This window comes from Strigops habroptila, chromosome 19 (genome assembly GCF_004027225.2).
Source record: "Strigops habroptila isolate Jane chromosome 19, bStrHab1.2.pri, whole genome shotgun sequence".
Classification (NCBI taxonomy): domain Eukaryota; kingdom Metazoa; phylum Chordata; class Aves; order Psittaciformes; family Psittacidae; genus Strigops; species Strigops habroptila.
In genome coordinates this window covers 873226-894643 of record NC_044295.2, presented here as the reverse complement: position 1 = coordinate 894643, position 21418 = coordinate 873226, and the positions used below count along the sequence as shown (strand labels likewise).

The 21418-nt window shown below is 56.5% G+C and overlaps 1 protein-coding gene across 1 annotated transcript; it reads left to right on the top strand.

Annotated features, from left to right (window-relative positions):
• The first annotated feature begins 174 nt into the window (after positions 1 to 174).
• Positions 175 to 9419, top strand: LOC115617834 (vasoactive intestinal polypeptide receptor 1-like). The gene is made up of 13 exons (XM_030508806.1): positions 175 to 500; positions 1980 to 2094; positions 4451 to 4558; positions 5178 to 5287; positions 5502 to 5599; positions 5681 to 5813; positions 6183 to 6336; positions 7006 to 7066; positions 7261 to 7327; positions 7436 to 7527; positions 7757 to 7886; positions 8463 to 8504; positions 8761 to 9419. Exons 1-13 carry the CDS (start codon positions 429 to 431, stop codon positions 8851 to 8853), a joined length of 1275 nt encoding a protein of 424 aa, XP_030364666.1. The 5' UTR covers positions 175 to 428; the 3' UTR covers positions 8854 to 9419.
• The last annotated feature ends 11999 nt before the right edge of the window (positions 9420 to 21418 follow it).

The window sequence follows — 21418 nt, the reverse complement described above, 5'->3', positions numbered from 1 at the left end:
GGCCTCGCTCCAGCAGCTCCACGTCCTTCTGGTGCTGCTGCCCGTGGTGGCCGGGCTGGGGTGTCCCCCCGATCTGCTCCTGCATCCAGCCCTCTGCGTGCGGAGGGAACAGGAGGGTGGAGCCTCCCTCATTGCCAGATCCAGGAGCTGTGACACTCTGTCTTGCAGAGACAGAGCCCATCGGCTCCGGGCAGGGACAGGGGCACAGCCAGAGCCTGGGAGCGGGTCAGGGTCCTGCTGTGGGAAAAGGTCCTGGAGGGAACCAGGAGCAGTGAAGTGGGGTTAGGGGAGGGTTTTCCCTGGGATTTGGGGTCCAGAAGTAGCCCCCCCACCCGCAGGGCCGTGCAGGAGGAGCTGGGCTGTCCCCAGCCCCTCGGGGACTGAGGCAGGACACCCCTGGACGGGGAAGCACAGGGTTGGTTCCAGCTATGTGGGGCCCACAGCAGCCCCCCGGCACCTGCACACTGCTGGTCCTGCTGCTCGCATTCCCGATGCCATGGGTAAGCATCCCTGGGGAGGACGGGCTGGGAGCGGGTGGGCAGCACGCACGGCGGTCCCTGCCTGTGACAGCACGTCTGCGGTCCCGGCCAGGGCTCATATCCCCATCCCTGTCCCCACCTCTTGTGCTGCCGGACCCGGCGGTGATTCCAAGCCCTGGGAGCTGCCGGCACCGCTGCACCCACCCCGCTGCCTTCACAGCAGCTTCTGGGGGATCAGTTCGGTGTCCTGCACGGAGGGAGGTGCGTGATGCTCGGACCCCATTGTGCTCCCCAGGGCTGGGACCGCGCTCGGGGTTCAGCTCCTGGCTGGCTCTGGGACATCCCCAGGGTAGCTCCACTCCATCCTCACACGGATCCTGGAGCTCACACTGAGCTCCAAACCTCAAGGGCTTGGGAAGCATCCACTGGTGTGAAGGTCTGTAGGGTGCTGGGGGCAAGGACCGTGTGTGCGCGGCTCTCCCATCTCTGGGCAGAGCCATGCGGATGGTGACACCGAGTGTCCACTGGAATGTGGGGACATGGAGCGGTTGAGCTGCCGCAGGGGGGCTGGAAAACCCATCCAAAGATGTCAAATTGCTTCAGCAGCAAATGCCGGGTGAGGGCTCCGGTGGGAGGGTGGCTCAGGTCGGTGTTCCTCTGCCAAGCCTTCAGGATGTCTCCTTTGTTTCGTAAGTTCTTTAGCTAATGTGGAGGCTTTGGATCATGGAAAGGAGAAGAAAATTAAAAGAAAGGGAAGGGGACGGAAGGCAAAAATAGGAAAGAAAAAAAAGAAAGGGAAAAAAATTAAATGGAAAAATAAGGGAAGGGAAGGTAAAGGGAAGGGGAAAAAGGAGAAGGGAGAAGAGGGAAGGGGGAAGGAGAGGGGAAAGGAAAAGGAGAAGGGGAAAGGGAAAGGAAAAAGGAAAAAAAAAGGAGAAAGGGAAAAGGAAAGGGAAAGCAATCAGAGCAGGGGGAGCACCAGAGGCTTTGAGGGATAAGGAGAGCGATGGCATCAGTCTCCTTCCCAGATGGGGAAACTGAGGCCCGGCAGGGAGTGGCCTGCCCTGAAGCAAGCTGTGACAGAGCACTGCACGGTGCTGCAGCAGCCAGGTTGCGTGCCCATAGATAACGAACCCCAGCAGCAGGAGGATCAGACATGCCCGGTTAAGTGGAGTTTAAATCTAATGACACGGGTTCCTTGCTCAGGCTTTGGATGTGCTCCCCTCTGCCCTGCTGGTGGGGTCGGCCCCTCTATCTTTAAGCTAAGCTCCTCTGCATGTGTCTTGGTGGAGCATCACACACTTCTGGAGGGAATTAGGAATCACTGAGGTGGTTCCTGATGGTGTTTACAATGCAAACAGTAGAAAGCCAAGGAAATGTCAGGGTCTAAAAGCATGGTCAGTGCTGGGCTTTCCTGGGGCTGGCTGCAGAGAGTTAGTGACTCTTGGCTGGTACCCTCCTGCTCAGGCATCCTCTGCCTGCCCTTTCCCCCTTCCCAAGGTGCGAGCGACACATCCTGACTGCTCCGTGGTCCTCTACTTCCAAGAACAAGAAGCTGAATGCCTGGAGGTTATCAGGAGTGAAAGGCAAACACCAGCCCCCCCCGGGCAGCAAGGTGAGTGTGAGCTGCATGGGGCTCATCTCCCGTGGGATGAGGGTGAGGATTTGCTAAAGGGGACTCTGTAGGATGATCCATGGTAAAGGCAGGTTGCAGAGAGCACATGGATGCAGAAAAGCAGGTAATGGGAGAGAAAGGGCTAAGGAGCATCCCTGGAGAGCCCTGAAAAGTGCTGCTGCAGGAAGGGATAAGGGTGGGCTGGGGGATGGAAACAACAACAGGGGCTGACATTCATGGCATTGGCAATGACGGTGTGGTCCCTGCCCTGAGCAGAGCCTCCTGCCCCATTCCGATCCTCCCTGCACCCATCGGCACAAGCGTCACCCAGTGCTTGTCACCACCTCGTGCCGTCTTGCCTTCCTCATTCAGTTTGGTTTAATGCTAAACATGTTCTGAGCAACTTCACTCTCACATATCCAGGACTTTAAACCAATTCACTGATTGAAGAGCAGTTTTACAGTGCTGCTTTTGTACATGCTTTCATAATTGCATTTCAGTTTCCATCCGAAAGCAGCTTCCTCAAATTCTGGGTAAAAATGATCACCTGGGGAATAGGCAATGTGTCATACAATGGGCTCCATCTAATAAAAATGTGAACATTAAGCATCTCAATACATACGTGTTCAGGTGCAGAATTGCTTGAGTAACTGTGCAGAGATAGCACGTATCATCCAGCTTAGCAGAGAAAAGCCAAGTTGATTGGAAAAGGTCCATTTTGCAGCACGGATCGTGCCAGCCAAGGGGAAGGAATCTCAGTGTGGGAAAATAACCACGAAGCACGAATGCATAATTCAAACCAGGATTTAATCCCAGGTTTCCTGCTTTGACAGGTGCCTCCTCTGCTCACCTGAACTGAGTTTATCCCTTCCCCTCACTTGTACCAGCATGAGGAGGGTCCTGCGGAGAGCATGGCATGAAGTGGTGATGGGGGAAAGGCTCAGATGCCCTGGTCTTAGGGGCAATAAAGTGTGTAGGAACAGGACCCGGTCCTCAGGCTTCAGCATCCTGCTGGGGAACCAACCATGGGGTCCTTGAACTGGTTAGAGATGGTGTCTGAAGCCCTTTCGCTTCAAAGCCTGCTCTGGTGCTTGCAGCATTTACTGCTCTGATATAGGTGGGAAGAAATAACCTGCTGGTGAGGCTCAGCTGATCTCTTGTGGAGGTCTCCAGGTACCAGTTGGAGCAGCAGGTATTAGGGAGGCAGCCCCATAAATTCTGTGTGTAATTAAGCAGTAGAAATGCTGAGCAGGAACTTCCCATCAAGCTGCATTTTGAGGGGGAAACTGCTCTGTTTGGCCACATCAAGGGAAAGGTCACTGGGATAACGTTGATCTCGGGGGTGTTTCAGACCTCTGTTGGAAAACTGGGATAAAGCAGGTTGCTTTGGGTCAATCCAAACCAAAGACCTCAGGCTGATGGGACAGGGGATGGCATGAGGATGTGGTGGCCACTGGGGACCAATGTGGTGATACAGGAGGCTCCTGCCTTAGAGGTGGACAATGAAACACGTTGCCAGTTCCTTGGTTCATATTCGATTTTGTCCTGTCCCCCCAGAACTTGCCTCCATCACCTCTTCTCCATGGTAGAGTGATTCCAGCCCTGCAAACCCCTCCAAGCCTGGCCAAATACCCGCAGAGCCCTTTGCTGGAATGAGAGAAAAACTAATCACACTTGTCTGAGTCCACATTCCCTGGCTGGGGATAGATGTGGCTTCAGGTTAATAATGTGTATCTATGAGGTTAATAATGTAGATGCGCAAGGAGGAGAGCTGGAAGTGTGATGTCTGTGTCTCATCCTGCCGTGCTGCAGCACACATTCTTCACGGCCCCACATCTGCTTGGCCATGCTCATTTCCAAGGTGATTGGAGAGTCATTTAAAGACGAACTTAGTGCTAGAGAGAGCAGGAAAACATGTTGAAGCTAAGTGCTCTCCAGCAGGTCTCGCTTTGTCCTCTCCTCCTTCATGTTGGAGACACATCCCAGGCTGATCCAACTGCTGCCTGCAGAAATCCAGTGTAATTCTGCACTATTTTAGATGCCACCAGGAAAGCCCCAGCCCTTCCCACTCCCTTGTCCCTGGGGTTTTCCCACAGGAGCTCAGGATCTGATGCATCCCCAGGAAATACCAGGTCCCATCTCGCCGCAGGGCTAAAAGGAGATCTTAGCACTGGGGGAGGTTGTTCCCAGAATGGGAGGCGGGATGCTCCTCATTCCAGAGCGGGACGGCATGGCCCTGTGGATCGAGTGACCGCCGCTCTCCCGTTACATCCATGCGCCCGGGACCAAGGGGTTCTGTGTGTGTGTGTCCAGCACGTCCCTTCCCGATGGCACTGACCATCCCGTCCCTCCCCAGGCTGCCAGACCGAGTGGGACGGAGTGAGCTGCTGGTCGGCCGTGCCCCACGGCCAGTCCCGGGCCCTCACCTGCCCCGACATCCTCCACGTCTTCAAGAGGACCAAAGGTGCAGTGCAGTGAATGCAGCCGGGGGGGCTCATCCCCTGCCTGCCCTGGAGCCTTGTGCACCCCCAGCCCTTCCCCTCTGCTCCCTCTGCCCCATCCGAGAGCCTGGCATATATTGCAATGCAAAGAGGATGGGCAGGGTGCTGCCATGCAGAGTCCTCAACCCTTCTGTCACCCGGTACCAAGCACCCCAAGTACCATCAGCTGGCAGAGGGGAGATTGAGATGAGCTCTGAGGCAGAAGCTCTTCCCTGTGAGGGTGCTGAGGCGCTGGCACAGGGTGCCCAGAGAAGCTGTGGCTGCCCCATCCCTGGCAGTGTTCAAGGCCAGGTTGGACACAGGGGCTTGGAGCAACCTGCTCTAGTGGAAGGTGTCCCTGCCCGTGAATGCTTCCAGGGATGGTGACTCCACCGCTGCCCTGGGCAGCCTGTTCCAATGCCTGAGGAATTGTTCCTAACCACCAAAACTGTTCGGATATTAGGGATTTGGATATTGGGATGCTGGCGCTGGGGTTTAGGCTCCATCCCGGAGAGCAGGTGCCATCCCCAGGCTGGACATTTGGGGGTGCTGATGCAGAGGTGATGCCCGCGGCTTTTGTGAGGTCCCTACTTGTTGCTGCAGCGCTGATCCGGAGGAACTGCACCGAGTCGGGATGGAGCCTCCCCAGCCCTCCCTACTACAGCGCCTGCGAGCTGGAGCCCATCGGCAGCAACACCAGCACCGAGGCCAAGGCAAGTGGGTCCCCAGGGGCCGTGGGACACCCTCCCATGTGCTGCTGGGCAATGGAACGTGGGAGCCCATCTTGGGGATATCGAGTTGGCTTCATCCTGGGTGCTGGGCTGCCTGGAGGGGTCTGAGCTGTGCAAGGGCTGTGGCATCACCCTGCCACTTACCTGCCCATCACAGAGCAGTGACTCCCAGCCCCGCTGGTGCTTTCCCTTCCAGAGAAGCTATTTTGTCACCATGAAGGTGCTTTACACCTGCGGCTACTCCACATCCCTGGCAGCCCTGTTCTTGGCCATCGGCATCTTCTCCAGCTTCAGGTAGGGCTCCAGGGAAGTGGCTCCTGAGGAGCCCATCTGCTCTCTCTGCTCCTCCCTGGGCACAGCACATCTCTTCCACAGGAAGCTGCATTGCACCAGGAATTCTATCCACATCCACTTCTTCACCTCCTTCATACTGCGTGGAGCCGCTGTGTTCATCAAGGATGCCGTCCTCTTCTCAGACGAGTCCGTCGATCACTGCACCATGTCAACGGTAAGGCGGCAAGTACCAGCCCAGGCATGGTGCAGGGGAAGGCACCATGTGCTGACCTGAAGGGATCTAGGGGTATTTGCAGTGGATTTAGCATTGCAAAGAGGAGGGAAGGAGAGGCTGTGAGCCTGGGGAGGAAATGCTGGCTTGGCTGGACTTCAGGAGGTTGACAACAGCATTTCTTCATGGGCCCAATGCAGAGAACATGTTCTGCCCTCAAAGCTCTCCCTGCTCTCAGACAACCCCGGCAGCACCATGCACATGCAAACAGACCTTGCGCTGCTGGACGGGCAGGTTTGGGGTTGGCCATAGAAACAGCAACCTCTATGTGCAGCCAGCACACCTGAGCCTTCCTCCTCCTCATCCTCACAGGTGAACTGCAAAGCAGCCATTGCCTTCTTCCAGTACTCTGTCCTGGCCAACTTCTACTGGCTGCTGGTGGAGGGCATGTACCTGCAGACCCTGCTGCTGCTCACCTTCACCTCCGACAAGAGGTACATCTGGTGGTACATCCTCATCGGCTGGGGTGAGTGTGGGGCTCATCAACCCCTCAGCACAGTTCCACTGACCCAGAGCAGGGGGAGGCACTTTTGGGGATCGCCTGCCCTGAGACCCATCTGGCCAGAGGTCCACAGGAGCAATGGTTCACATGGCTGCTCTTGGCCCCCACCCCGGCATCTCTCTGCATAGCCTTGTGCTTGGTGGGACAGCCAGCAGCTCCTGCCAGCCCCTGGAGCTGGTTGGGCAGCCTGGCCTGATCCTTGCCCTTGTGGCATGTGTGCAGAATCACTAATGGGGAAAGTGCTTGCTAGTGCTGACCAAAGAGCCTTTGCAACAGCATCTGCTGCCAACCCATCCTGAATGTGGTCAGGATGGGACAGAGACAGGTCCTTCCTTCTTCCTACATCCATCTGGGGCTGGAATCACCTGTTCCAGATGTCCAAGTTAGAAGTAAGAGCTCATGGAAGGGCAGGAGGGTGACCAGGATGTGACATGCAGACATATCACCATCAGTGGACACCATCTCCTTTTAAAACCTACAGAAGGGGGAAAGTCTGTCCCCTCCCTGACACCTCCAGGGCCCCAGACCTGACCTGGACATGTGTTTTTGGGGACAAGGGGTTGAGGGGAGGCACGAGGCTTCCCCAGAGCCCCGGTGTGACTCCATATCCCTGCCTGGGTCCTGTCCTTGCAGGTGTTCCCATGCTTACAGTCTGCATATGGGTGGTCACCAGGCTGCAGTACGACAACCACGGGTAAGCGCAGCCACCCTTCTTCCTTCTCCAGGCCATGTGTCCCTCATGCAAGTCCCAGGGGATGAACCTCTTGCATGGGCGGCTCTGGAGGGGAGAATGGGGCAGCACTTTAATGCTATTTCTGTTTTCTGCTGGGGCAAGAGGTGCTGTGCAGGCAGCGCAGGGATGCCAGAGCTGCTTCTCCTCTCCCGCAGGTGCTGGGATGACTACAGCAACCCTTACTGGTGGGTGATCAAGGCTCCCATCCTCCTAGCCATATTTGTGAGTATGACCCCCTGAGCATCCCAGATGCAGACCCAGGGGTCCCATATGGACAGGGGCATCCAACCAGGGTCTGTGCAGAGCCTGAGATGTGGCTCCCCACGGCAGGTGAACTTCCTCATCTTCCTCAATGTCACCAGGATGCTAGCACAGAAGATCCGCTGCCCGGACATTAGCCAGAACTACAAGCAGCAGTACATGTAAGAGCTGGCTTGGGCAAGGGGAGCTTTCCTCTCCTGGTTTTGGGGGGGAACGCAGGGCAACAGGGACCCTTCCCTAGAGAAGAACCATCCTTGGAGCCTCCAAGACCTGCCTTTCATTGCAAACCTACCTCAGGTTAACATCAAGCTCTTGGGAAGGTCTCATCTAATGGGTCAGCAGGACCATGGCCTGCACTCAGGTCCGCTCTCATGTCACCACTCTCCGCAGGAGGCTGACGAAGTCCACGCTGCTCCTCATCCCCCTCTTCGGGGTGCACTACGTGGTGTTCGCGCTCTTCCCCGAGCACATCGGTGTGGATGCTCGCCTGTACTTCGAGCTGGTCCTCGGCTCCTACCAGGTGCAGACTGGAGGAGATCATAGAAGCACAGACTCACAGGCTGGTTTGGGTTAGAAAGGACCTTAAAGCTCATCCAGCTCCAACCCCTGCCACGGGCAGGGACACCTTCCACTAGAGCAGGTTGCTCCAAGCCCCTGTGTCCAACCTGGCCTTGAACACTGCCAGGGATGGGGCAGCCACAGCTTCTCTGGGCACCCTTTGCCAGCGCCTCAGCACCCTCACGGGGAACAACTTCTGCCTTATCTCCAACCTGAACTTCCCCTGTTTCAGTTTAAGCCCATTCTCCTTGTCCTATCAAATGGGTACGCAATGTCCCCAGGTACCCATCCCATCCCAAACCAGGGGCCCCAGGGGTGTGCTGCTGGGGCTTTTCACTCTTTTGGGAGAGGCCTGTGTCCCAGGCACCCCTCAAACAAAGCAGAAGGGTTGTGGTCCAGAGAACAACTTGCATTAATCCCCTACTGCCCATGGGATGGGGTAAGAGGTGTGAGGGGATGCTAAATGCAGGCAGCAGATGAGCATGAAAGTGTCCATCCCCTTTCCTTGGGTAAAACTTGCTCTTTCTGTCCTTCCCAGGGGTTCCTGGTGGCTCTGCTGTACTGCTTCCTCAATGGGGAGGTGAGTGTGTCCCCAGCATGAATCCCCTGGGTGCCACAGCCACACATGTGGGCACCCAGACACCCCCAAGGGTGCACCCCAATGAGCATGGCATGGCATGCACACAACCATGCACGTGTGCACGCAGACGTGCATGGGGGTCCCCACCTTCTTGCACCCTAAATCCCTTGTCGAGGCCTGGGTGCAGCTCCTGCCCCTCCGTTGGGTGCTGGCTGGTGTCCCTGGGTGCCAGCACCAGCCCGTGGTGTTGGTTCAGGTCCAGGCTGAGATCAAGAGGAACTGGGGCAAGTGGCAGTCGTCTATGGAGAGCAACGTCTTCAACCTGGTGACCCAAGACTTCACAGCGTGATGAGGATGGTGTTGGTGGAAATACCCCCTCGAGGATGATGGTGGTGCAGCCCCATGCCCGCTGTCCCAGAAACACAATAGGAAGGATTCTGTAGGTTCTGGGTCTGGCATCCTCGGAGGATGGTGGGAATGGCTGTTGGGATGTTGGGATGTTGAGCTCTGCCTGCTCAGGTGCTGGTGGCTCTTGTGGCTCCCTGTGACAGTGTCCTCCCTGCCCAAAGCTCTCTTTGCAGTGTGGTCAGTGTATTAGGCCAAGCGAATAGACCTTCTCCACCTTTTCTGCCCTGGGAATGGGTAGGAAAGACAAGGATCATTTCACAGAGAACATCTGGCAGTTTTCATTTAGCACAGGAATGAAAACTGAAGCAGCCCCAACTCCACAGGGGTTTACTGCTCGTTATTTTCCCTTCCTTTCTTGGTTTACAACATCATTTCCAGCTCTCCCAAGGGCTTTGCACTGCAGGGACAGGAGAGCTTGCCAGAAGCAGGACTGACCTGTCTTCACTGGGGACTCATTTGCCTGGGACTAGGGAGGCTTTTGCCAATAAAACCTTGTTCTGAAGCCCAGCATCGCTTTCCAGAGGTTTTGTTTTGCTCACCAAGCCCAGATAACTGGGTCCCAGGATTTCCAGAGGGTGGAAGCTCTGCCAATAACTGGAATGTCTGCAAATACCTCCCAGGGGGAGAAATATCTGCTATTGCTCTGTCTGTCGAAGCAGCAGCCCCTGGGCATGGCCACGGAGAGGAGATGGAGGAGGAAGGGGAGGAAGAGCAGAAGATGGGTGCATCATGAGGTGCAGGGGTGCTGTGCGCCTCTGGGTTGGAGCTGCCACCACCAGGTCTTATCCATGAGCATCCTTCACCCTCCCTTCCTCAGCTCCTGCCATGGCAAACACTGTCTCCAGGAGCAGGAGAGGCCTCAGATGCCCTTTTCCCAAAGGAGAGGCCTCTCCCGGTTCCCAAGACCAGAGCCACCCGATCTCACAGAGCTTCTCACACTTCCTGGGTTGTCATTTCTCTGTGTAGCCACATGTCCTTCCTTAAATAAAACCCACTTGTCGGCTCCTTTCCAGACTGCAGGATCTCCAGAGATCCTGTCTTGTTTCACAAAGAGGCATTGAGAGGCAGTCACAGCCCCAGACTTGATTTGAGGTGAGATGGAAGATCTCCCATTAAACAACTCCCCGGGCCAGCACCATCCGGCACCACCAGCCAGCAAAGCTCCAGAGGAACATGGAAGCTGTCACATCAATGCCCGCAGACGGGAAGAGGCCACAGGTGAATAAACATCTCTCTTCATCATTGGAAAGGAAGATGCTGTTCCGGCAGGGATGTGAGGCTGACAGCAGCAGATTGTGCCAGGGCTCTGGATGTTCAGTGGGGATGTCACAGTTGCCACAGGCTGAGAGAGCTGGGCTGGGGCAGCCTGGAGAAGAGAAGGCTCCTGAAGGGGAGACCTTAGAGCGGCTCCAGTGCCTCAAGGGGCTACAAGAAACCTGGAGAGGGGCTTTGGACAAGGGCCTGTAGGGACAGGACAAGGGGAATGGCTTTAACCTGCCAGAGGGGAGACTGAGATGAGCTCTGAGGCAGAAGCTCTTCCCTGTGAGGGTGCTGAGGTCCCGCGGGCCGCGGGTCGGGGGTGTTTTGCCGGGGCCCGGCTGGTGGCACTGTGTCCCCGCGGTGACACCGGCCCCGGGGTGTCCGCAGCACCGACCGCCCCGCACACGGACCCGGACCCGGACCCGGCGGGACCCTGCGCGGCCCCGGGCGCTGCTTGTCCCGGGTGCCGGCACCCAGTGACTCTACCCGGGGCCCTGAGAGCGCCCAGGCTGCAAGGTAAGGGGGGACCGCACCGCTGCGGGCAGCGCGCACCCAGCCCCGCACATGGCCCTGAGGGATCCCCCTCATCAGCAATGGGGACGGGAGTAAGGCTCAGGGCATGGAGAGTTGCGCTTTTGCGTGTTGCTTCTATCGCTGCCAGCATCCCCTGCTCCTCTGGGGGCGGCCAGCTCACCCTCTGCTTGTCCCCACTCTGTCACCCTGCTCCTCACCCTGCAAACGTCCCATCCCACAAACACAGCAGTTTGAGTCCACCCTGCTCCATGCTGTGCCCAGCTCCTGCCTGCACACATCAGCCAGAGCTCGGCCACACAGAGCACCCCCGGACACAGCCAGCCCCACAGCAGGGCAGGATGCATCCAGCACCAGCAGCTTTGGGCAAGCCGAGGCACCTCAAACACCTCAGGCTATGCCAAGCATTGCCTTCACCCCACCCTGTCACCCCAAGGACATGGTTTTTGCGCCCACACTGGTGTCGTGAGTACCCCCGGGTACCCGAAGCTCCTGTTCTGGTTGGGATTTAGCTGGTTTTGCAGGCAGAGCTGTGCCCTTGTCCCTGCCTGGGCATCTGGGGATGCCTCTGGCTTCCTACGGGGCAGGACTCACACACTGGGGCTTTCACCCTCGTGTCCCTCACCCCAGGACATCGGGACTACGGGCAAAGCTAAAGCAGAGCAGTGGAGCTTGCACAGGCTTCCCAAGTGCCAAGGTCTGGGGCAGCTGATGGGACCTGCTGAGCATCCCCTGAATTTCCTGCTGCGACCAAAGGAGCAAGTGGAGAGTCCTCACAGCCACAGCAGGTCCCTGTCCCTGCCCTCCTCACCAGCCAAACCCACTGACCACCGGACACTCCTGGGATGCTTTTTGCCCATGGGAATGGATCTCTGCTTTGCTGCTGAGCTCCCACCAGGCTCCCGGTACTCCCTGTCCCGGCTGTAGTGAACCCCTGGAGCTAACATGGGGCTCTCCACTCCCTCCTTCCCTTGGCTTCAGCTGCTCTAAGCCTATCCTGGGCTCCAAGTCCACAAAAAGAGCCCTGGGATCTGCTTTTAATTGAGGGAAGTTCTGCTTCCCAAAGCACATCTCTGGCATCTCCTGCATAGCACTAGTGCTCTGTCCCATGCTGCAGAACCTTTCCCTCAGGAGCTGAACCCAGTCTCCTGAGCTGCTTTCATTACACAGTCTTGGACAGAAAAGGTAAATTATTGAGTGAAAAGCAGAACGGAGCCAAGGAACGTCACTCCCCAGCTCCCTGGGTGCTTGGATCTACAGTCCTGGCCCTGTTTCTATTCATTGCATGGGATGCCTTGAGCACAGGAGCCCCGGGTGAGGGCCCGGAGGCAGGGAAAGGCAAAGTGTCCTGGGAATGCTCCAGTGAGGGATGTCAGGCTGGGGGGGGCAGGTCCTTCAGTTCCAATAGAGCCCACACCAGCGTGGGAAAGTTGCTACAGGGTATTTTGGGAGCGGATGAGCAGCAGAAGGGTTGCACAGAGGTGGCAGTGTTGGAGAGACAATGAGACCCCTCTCACCAGACCGGGTGTTGGGGTGGTTGGTTCACCCTCAAGGCAGCCCCAAACACCGCAAAAGTAGTGACCTTTGCAAGCTGGGTGCCCACTCTGCACCTCCAGAACTGCTTGGACATAAAAAGAGCACCCAAAGGCCCCACCAGGAAGGAGAAGAGGGAAGAAAACCACTTGGGAAAATCCTCTTTTGCACCATCCTGTGCTACCCCGATCCTGGCTCAGTCCCACTGGGATCCCCCCGGGAATGGGAAGCAGCAAGAGACATGGGGTGAGCTCTGCTGGTGCCAAAGTGGGGTGACCCTGCAGGGTGCTGCCTGTCCTGCCCATCAGGTGCTCCTGGAGTGCAAAGAAACATGGTGCTGGGGCACAGTTAGGCAGAAGCAGAGGGTGGGTATGGGGCGAATGAAGCAGGAAGGACAGATACCCCTCACTGCAAGCAAGAGGAGGAGCCGTGGCCGGTGCTGGGCGCTGCACGACGGGAATAGCACTCCCAAAGAGCCACCAGCTCGGAGACACCGTTGGCAGTGAGGGTGGCACCAAGTCCCCCCCCCTCGCAGTTGTCCCTCTGCTCTTTCCAATTGCATGTCCCTTCTGGGAGAGAGGGGTGGGGAGGTGCTGGCCAGGTCCCTTCCCACCTCCCCTCCACCTCCCCTTGTCCCATTTGGTGCCAAAGCCATCCCGAAGCCACCTCGCCATCGGGGACACCCTGCTCAGCCACCACAACCGCTGATCCCCAGCTCCGAGCATGGTCCCTGGGCGCGTGGGCACATCCCTGTGCACGCAGGATCCCGGGAATGCCGGGCGATGCGGGCACGGGGGCTGCCGGCGCTGCCAGCACCGTGATTGGCACTGCGGGGGACGAATGTCACTGCTGAGACGCGGCTGAGGCTACCTGAAGGACCCCGCATGTCCTCAGGTTTCAGTCATGACCATCTGACAGCAGCAGCAGCTGCTCTGCCAACAGGCACTCGCTGAGCCAAAGCCTCCAGGAGTCGAAGGAGAGGGAAATTCTGGCCCTAAAAGGTCTCTCCTTGGGATTTTGCTCTCTCCACCCAACAGTAAGTACTGGGTTCAGCCCTGGGATGATGCCAGGCCACCAAGCAGGGTCTGCAGGGTCTTGGGTGTCCCCATGTTTGTCATTGTCGCTGTGCCCGGAGTGATAGAAGCAACACTGGGGGCTCTACCATCTGAGTGCTGGAGGTGGATGGGAGCAGACAGTCCCCGTGGTCACTCGGGTGGTATTTAGAGCTGTAGGCACCCGCCGGCCCCCCTGCATGGAAAACAGCCCGGGACCGGGGGAGAAAGCCCCCACAAAGGCACCGGCAGGGCACAGGAACGAGGGTGCCAGAGCCACCGGACCCTCGGTGGCCACAGACCTGCTGCTGGAGGAGAGGGGATAGTGACGGGCAACCGGTTTGTGAGGCACCTTCCCACCGGAGGAAGGCAGCTACAGGCAGGGCTCACGAGTCGCCTTTCTCCTGCCTTCTCCTGCTGGGGATCTAAATATAAACCTCAGCTTGGCCAAGCCAAGGTTGCAGGAAAGGTCTGCGGGTGCTGCACAGTGTCTCCTTTTGGGAAGGCGCCTGTCCCTGCAGAGCCCCTGCAGGGACCCCCGTGGGGAGCAGAGGAGGATGTGGGACCCCTCTGCTGTGCCCAAACAGCGGTGACAGCATGACACCATCATTTCCCCATTCACACACAGGGGGGTGCACGCACAGCCGATGGCTTCGGGGTGCTGGGGACGCAGGGTGAGCCCGATGTGTAGTTCAGGGCTCAGATCCCCCAACGGGCAGCGGGAACAGGAAGTGCCAGGGTGGGATTTGGCTCATTTTTGGGGTGTTGGATCCCCCCACGTGCCGGGAGCGGGTGCACTGGGCTGTGCAAAGCTCCCATCACTTGCTGCATGTGCAGGGACCACATTTTGGGGGTTATCCAGAGGGAATTAGCCACCGTGATCCCCCCATGTCTCTTGTCCACATTGTGCATCCCTGCTCTCTTGCTTGCTGCGGTTGCAGACTGAAGTTTGCAGATAAGCACAAGCATTTCCTCCCCTGCCCACACTGCTGCTGCTATTGATGTGAGGGGTCAGACTGGGCATGCAGTGACTGAACAGTGGATATCGATGAGGGGCAACAACTCCATAAATCCCTGGGGACAGCAGAACACCCCAGTAGATCCTGGAGGGGAGATCCTGCACATGTAGCTGATGGTTTGATGCTGCCTCCTCTAGTCCTTGCTAGGAAAAAGCCTGATGTTCTAACGGTTCAGGGGGGGAAAAGGGCATATTTACTGGAACTGAAGAACACAGAGTCCTGCCTTGACTCGGGTGTGCTAACATTGAAATAGCATCTTCTATTTTCCGCTGCCTGCTTAAGGGTCCAGTGAGCATCACTCAGGGCAAAAGGTGCCCTGTGGAGCCACTCAGGCAGATCCATCTTGCTGGGAAACTTGCTGGATTTGGGCTAGGAGGGCGAGCAGCAGGTAATGATGAGACAGCAGCATCGTTCCTGTGTTCGGCAGGTTGGACTAATCAGGTCTTTTATATGGAGGGGAGGAAGAGGGGGAGCGTGCTGGAGGGTTTGGGGAGTTATGATGGCAAAGATCCAAGCTGCTGCTCCGGAGATGCCGGGATGGGTGCTCAGCCTCTGTGCCTGTCTGTCTGTCCAGCTGCCTCCCTCCTTGGCTATTTATACAGCCGTTGGGAACATCTCTCTTTGAGTCTCCCTTCTCCAGATCCAAGTGAGTTTGAATGAGATCCCTTGGGAGCTGGAGGGCAAGAGGCGGGTGCAGGGCTCAGCACACAGGGCTGGGCATGGGGAGGGCTGTGATGGCTGCAGGTGCCCTGTGTTGGTGCTGGTTTGCAGGGTGTCTGCTGCAGGGTATTGGGGTATAGAGGCTGCGATGGGAAAACAGGCATCCTCCAGCCTTGGGATGCTGCCCTGATAGCACAAATCCCATGGGAGCATCAGGCCTGGGAGCTGCTCCCAGCGCTGCTCGTTGGTGGGACCCGTGGGGCCGTGTCTCTCCTGGCATCCTTGGAGGTGGCTGGGTCTCTGCCCCCCAAGCCTGGGGCACCCCATGGGAGGCAGCAGGTCATTATGGACCCACACCACCCTCCCTTCCTCCACTCTGTCCCCTCGCTGAGATCATTTCCAAGCTTGAGACATGGGAGCTGCTGGCAGGGAGCAGCAGGAGCTTTGGGTGACACCCGAGTGCAGGCAATGGGCAGTGGGCAAGCGCAGGGTCCCTGCTTTAACTCTTCCCCTCCTGCTCCAGCCTCCACCGTGGCCAAAACCCCAAGCATCCATCCACCCTGACATCCCCTTTCCAGCAATCCCATCCCTGGGATCAGCAGGGACAGTGGGATGGGAAGGAGGTGGGGATGGGGTGGTCCCCCCTTTTCTGTATCCCCTGGCTCCAGGCAGGAGGGGGTTAGTGCATTGCTGCAGGATGTTGCAACCTCCTATTTCCATCTGTGGCCTTGGAGAGTATCTGAGGACTTCACAGCTTCCAGCCTACGTCTGCCACCTCCTCCTGCCACCTCCTCCTGCCAGCACATCGAGGTACCCTTGGTAGGGCTGCAGGCAAACAGGCGATGAAGTGCCAGAGCTCAAGTAAATCCAGGGCTATAATAATTATAATAATAATTGATGAATTATAATCAATTATAATAATAATTGATGAATTGTATTAACTTAATTTCCACGTGGCTTCTGATGCTGGTGGCAGGAGTGGAGGCACCTCTGCAGGGTTCGTGTACACCGCGTGGGGAGGTTGGGCCCCTTTGGCGGATTCAGCTCTAAGGATTTGGCTCTCCAAATGAAGGCAGAGATGACATGGGCTTGGCTGTGTCTTTGCAAGGAGCTGGGGCCAGGGAGCAGCATCTTGTGTGGCAGAGACAGGGGCTGGAGAACATTTGGAGTCCTCCTCTTGGTCTGCCCGTGAAAGGCAGCGCCAAGCAGGCAGAAAGCAGCAGAGCAGCATCATTCCCATAGCAGTGAACTTGTTGAAACCGTGCTTAAAGTCAAGCCAACCATCCGAGCATCACTGCAGTGGGATTAACACGCAGTGAGTGACCTTGGCTAGTCTGGACCAACCTGGGGGACCCTGATGGCGCTTGAAGAGCATGAACTTGCTGCAGTGACTCAGCCCCCTGGTTTGACTGGGGAAAGTCATTCCCCAGCTTGCTCTGGCATTGTTTTCCAAGGGCTTTCAACAGACCATCCCTTTTCCTCGGTACTGTGCGAACCACAGGCTCCCCGGGATGATGGATGCTGCTTGGAAGCATCCCACATTCCTGCTGGTGCAGTTGGCTTGGGCCACGCTTCAGGCAAAGGAACGAAACACACCCAGAGGAGGGTAAAAAAGGATGGTGGTGACAGGACATGGCACAGGGGGACATGTCCCTAACAGGAGCTGGGCTTGGCGGTCAAGAGGCTGGTGTTGGAGCCATGTAGCCCATGGGACTTCCAGCCCAGCATGGAAAAGACAGGATATTATTCAAAGGATAATGCTGGAAAATGAAGAATTACTTTTTTTCTCGCTCTCTAAGTGTTCCAAGCCCAACACTCTTTGAAAACAGAGTGAGAAAAGGGTTGGGGTGAATCTCTCCTGATTTACTGGTGTTATTTTCAGTGTTATTTTCTTTCCATGAACACTTAGCACCACCTGCCTTTAAACCAGGGCAGCCCAAAACCCCACCAGGTTCATGGTGGGCTCAGAGGGTGGCATTGCAAGAGGCATTTTTTACAGAAGAACATTTTGGAGACTTCACAGATCTTCCCAGATAGACTTTGCAATGTAGTTACAGCAAAGCATTAAGGGGACGACAAGATATCTGGGGATAGTCAAGATCAGACTCTCAAATAGCACATTATCATGTTACAGAAAGGGACATCAACTTGTTTATAAAATGGCTAATTTTGTCTGGCACAATTGAAGAGTGTTAATCCTGGTTACTGCTGAAAACTCATAATCTCAAATACGCTAATGCAGCTCCAGGCCCTGCTCAGCACGCAGTTAAATCACCCCTGGGCAGGTCTTGAAGGGAATCGTTCCAACTCTGTGCTATTTGTGGGCGGAAAAAGTACAAACCCAATGTTTCACATTAGATTTTTTCCAGTTTTCTCACTTTTCTTTTCAAAACTCAGGGAAAATAGAGTAGGAAATAAGCTACAATACCTAAAGGGGCTTCAGGAAAACTGAAGAGGGGCTTTGGACAAGGGCCTGTAGGGACAGGCCAAGGGGAATGGCTTGAACCTGCCAGAGGGGAGATTGAGATGAGCTCTGGGGCAGAAGCTCTTCCCTGTGAGGGTGCTGAGGCGCTGGCACAGGGTGCCCAGAGAAGCTGTGGCTGCCCCATCCCTGGCAGTGTTCAAGGCCAGGTTGGACACAGGGGCTTGGAGCAACCTGCTCTAGTGGAAGGTGTCCCTGCCCGTGGCAGGGGTTGCAACTGGGTGAGCTTTAAGCTCCTTTCTAACACAAACCATTCCATGGTTCTATGAAACCCCCTGTAGGACTTTTCAAGCCATGACATCCCTAGGACCATGCCAGAAGGGGTTTTGTCGGGTGTACTGAGGTGGGAAAGGTAGACGGCAAAAGGAGTCTGGTATTTAATCACCCCATAAAGCTCCCTGTCCTCTATGGACGTATAAATGCTGTCCTGGCCACTCAGAGTGTCCTCACCCTTGGGCTAGGTTTGAACAACCATATGTTCTCCTGGCAGTGGGTTTCCTAGCCCACTAGTGTGGTTTGGGGTTTCTATACCTATTTAACACATGCAGGGATGGAGAAGGGACCTGCAATGGGGGGATTCCTGGGGCGTGCAGCAGGGCTGAGATAGCGAGACCCATGGCAGGGCCCCAGGGGTCTTGCTGGGTGAGGGAGAGGGCTGCCACAGGAATTGGGAGCAGAAGGATGGATGTAGAAGCACTTCGGATGCACGTGACTAAGAACCCATCACTGGGCCATGACTCATCCCCAAACCCCGAGGTCCCAGCTGGTCCCTATTGCACCATCCCACCCCACCCCTAGTGTCCTCATGGGATGAATAAAGGAAGGGTGGAGAGGGTTGGGCTGTGCTGTGGGCAATCAGCCTCTGGATGCTGGGTTGGTGTGTCCCAGGAGGTTTTGGGGTGCAGGTAGCAAGGAATGGGGTGCTGCAGGGTTGTGCTTGCAGTGTGCTGTGATGGGTTGGGGTTGGGTGTGCAACAGGGGCTTCTTTCCAGAGCTCTTTTGCTGCTGGGTGCTGGTTTATCTCCCCTGCTGTTAACTTCTCATAGCTACAAGCATGTGGGCCAGCTCTGGGCTCCCTGGGACCAGCTCTCTCAGTTGCCACATTAATCCCTGCTGTGGAGAGTCCCCCCTGTGCTGTGCACCGTGAGCTCTTAGCTGAGCATTGCCTGGCTCTGCTGTTTCTTGGTGAGTGGAGCTGATTTACACTTGCTGGTGATTACTGAGGTTGTCTTGGACTTGTGTCTGTATTGGTCTCTTTTGGAGCCTTTCCAGAGTGTCTCATGTTAAGAGGATAAATCTTGAAGGGCAGGTTTATAGGCAGTAAGGGCAGCTCCTCAAGAAGTTCAGGTTTAGATATAAGGCAGAAGTTCTTCCCTGTGAGGGTGCTGAGGCGCTGGCACAGGGTGCCCAGAGAAGCTGTGGCTGCCCCATCCCTGGCAGTGTTCAAGGCCAGGTTGGACACAGGGGCTGGGAGCAACCTGCTCTAGTGGAAGGTGTCCCTGCCCGGGGCAGGGGGTTGGAACTGGATGATCTTAAGTTCCCTTCCATCCCAAACCAGTCTGGGATTCTATAATTCTGTGTGTTTGATTGTCTAGCTACAGCATTGCAGATACTCAGAGGGTTCTTCTGCTGTCTCCTATATTCTGGGTTCCACAGAGCTGGGATCTCTCAGGAGCAGCGTGTCTTCATGTGAAACATCCCCAGTTATACCTGTCTTTATTAACCCAGCCCTGAGTATATGGAGGAACAGTCACATCTCTCTGGGTTTACCAGCCTGGGGGACTCTGGGCTTGCAGATGCTCCCCTAGAGCAATGCCCTGGGAAGGGAAGAGCAGAGGCCTGGATCTTGGGTGATGGGCTGTGCCTGGCATCTGTGTGGGTCAGTAGGATGGGGGGAGGCCCCCAGCCACCCTGTCTCTCCCAGCAGCTACATGTCTGCACACAGCAGCTAAGAAAGTCCTTCCCCCTCTTCCTCAGCCCAGCGGAGGTTCTTTTCTGTGCAGGATGAGGCTCTCCAAGCAGCTGCAGGCAGGGTCCTGTCACCCTCCTGGTTATACAGAACCTATTACACAGCATCTCTGGTAGCTTCCAAACCGCTCCTGTTCTTTTGGAAGCTGGTTTATTTGTGTGGCCTCAGAGGAGCAAAACTATCAAACTGAGTTTCTATCAAAGTGAAGGCCAGGCAGGGAGCTGCTCCCAGTTGCCTGCTGGTAACTGCTGATGCTGAACTGAGGGGTGCGAGATGCTCATCCATAACATGCCATGGTGTTGGACATGGGCAGAAGAGAGAGTTCGGAGGTGTCACAGTAAAAAGAAGTTATCCAGCTCAGCTGGAAATCCCAACTTCAAGAAGGCAATAGATAGAGCTTTGTAGAGACGTTTTAAGTGACTGATTTCTCAGCAGGAAAGCTGATGGGGCAAGAGTCTGCCTTTGCTAAGGGACTCTGGGGGGACCCTGATCCCCATGGGGCCACGGGGTGACCCATGGGGCAGCAGTTGTTGCTGCACCACAACCGTTTCTACCGATCAGAGGTGCAAAGAGTTTGATCTCTGTTATTTATAGCAGCTGCTATAAATGTGTCAGGATGTGCCAGGCCAGGAGCAGAGGGTTCACCCTGCCCGGTGCCTGCTTCCCACTGGGGTGGGAATGGGGCTCACTTGGGGAGAGAGTGATGCTGTTATCCCGTTATCTCTGGGTGGCCACAAAGGGCTGAGAGCAGGGCCAGATGGTGCAAAGACCCAAAAAGCCACAAAGCGTTTCCATGCTGGGGCAACATCCCCTTTGGGCACCCCCTTGCTTAGCCTTGGGCAGTGGTCCCAACCCCCAGCACCTCCTGCTGCAGCTGCAAACCCCATGGCTGGGGCTGCTCCATCAGCAGCTGCATCACAGAATCACAGAATGGTTTGGGTTGAAGAGGACCTTAAGATCTTCTAGCTCCAACCCCCTGCCACGGGCAGGGACACCTTCCACTAGAGCAGGTTGCTCCCAGCCCCTGTGTCCAACCTGGCCTTGAACACTGCCAGGGATGGGGCAGCCACAGCTTCTCTGGGCACCCTGTGCCAGCGCCTCAGCACCCTCACAGGGAAGAGCTTCTGCCTTAGATCCAACCTGAACTTCCCCTGTCTAAGTTTAAACCCATCACCCCTTGTCCTATCACTCCAGTCCCTGATGAAGGTCCCTCTCCAGCATCCTTGTAGTCCCCTTCAGACACTGGAAGCTGCTCTGATGTCTTCACGCAGCTTCTCTTCTCCAGGCTCAACAGCCCCAATGTTCTCAGCCTGTCTCTGTTTGGGAGGTGCTCCAGCCCCTGAGCATCCTTGTGGCCCCCTCTGGTCTTGCTCCAGCAACTCCATGTCCTAATGTTGGGGACACCAGAACTGCACACAGATCCACGAGAGGAAGAGGAGATGTGGGCTGAAAGCAAAGCTGGTGCTGCTCGCTCAGAGCTCCCGTCCTGCCATCAGGAGGAGGAATGAGCAGAGTCATGGGGCTGCAGAAACCTGACCCGCGCGGTGATGGCTGGAGGCAGCTGGAGCACAACCACCGGGAGCAGGGCACTGCAGGGCGTTTGGAGCGGCAGCACCCGCGGAAGGCTCTGGGGAAGACATGGACCATGCAGCACTCCATGCTCTGGGGCCTCAGAGAGCAGTGTGCTGCTGAAGGGGCTGGAGCCTGTGGAGTGCGGGCATGGAAAAGGCTCTTTCCAGGGAAACTGGGGCTGCCCAGGCCAACTGGGTCCTCTTGAGACTCCAGGAGGTCCAGAGGAGGTCACGGAGATGCTGCGGGGGCTGGAGCAGCTCTGCTCTGGAGCCAGGCTGAGAGAGCTGGGCTGGGGCAGCCTGGAGAAGAGAAGGCTCCTGAAGGGGAGACCTTAGAGCAGCTCCAGGGCCTAAAGGGGCTCCAGGAAACCTGGGGAGGGGCTTTGGGCAAGGGCCTGGAGGGACAGGCCAAGGGGAATGGCTTTAACC

Bases quoted from the DNA above. Each gene is read 5' to 3' on its own strand.
- LOC115617834 (XM_030508806.1), top strand. From the start codon at position 429: ATGTGGGGCCCACAGCAGCCCCCCGGCACCTGCACACTGCTGGTCCTG. The intron at 5,288-5,501 runs GCAAGTGGGTCC...TTTCCCTTCCAG, and splicing joins ACACCAGCACCGAGGCCAAG to AGAAGCTATTTTGTCACCAT. The intron at 7,528-7,756 runs GTAAGAGCTGGC...CACTCTCCGCAG, and splicing joins AACTACAAGCAGCAGTACAT to GAGGCTGACGAAGTCCACGC.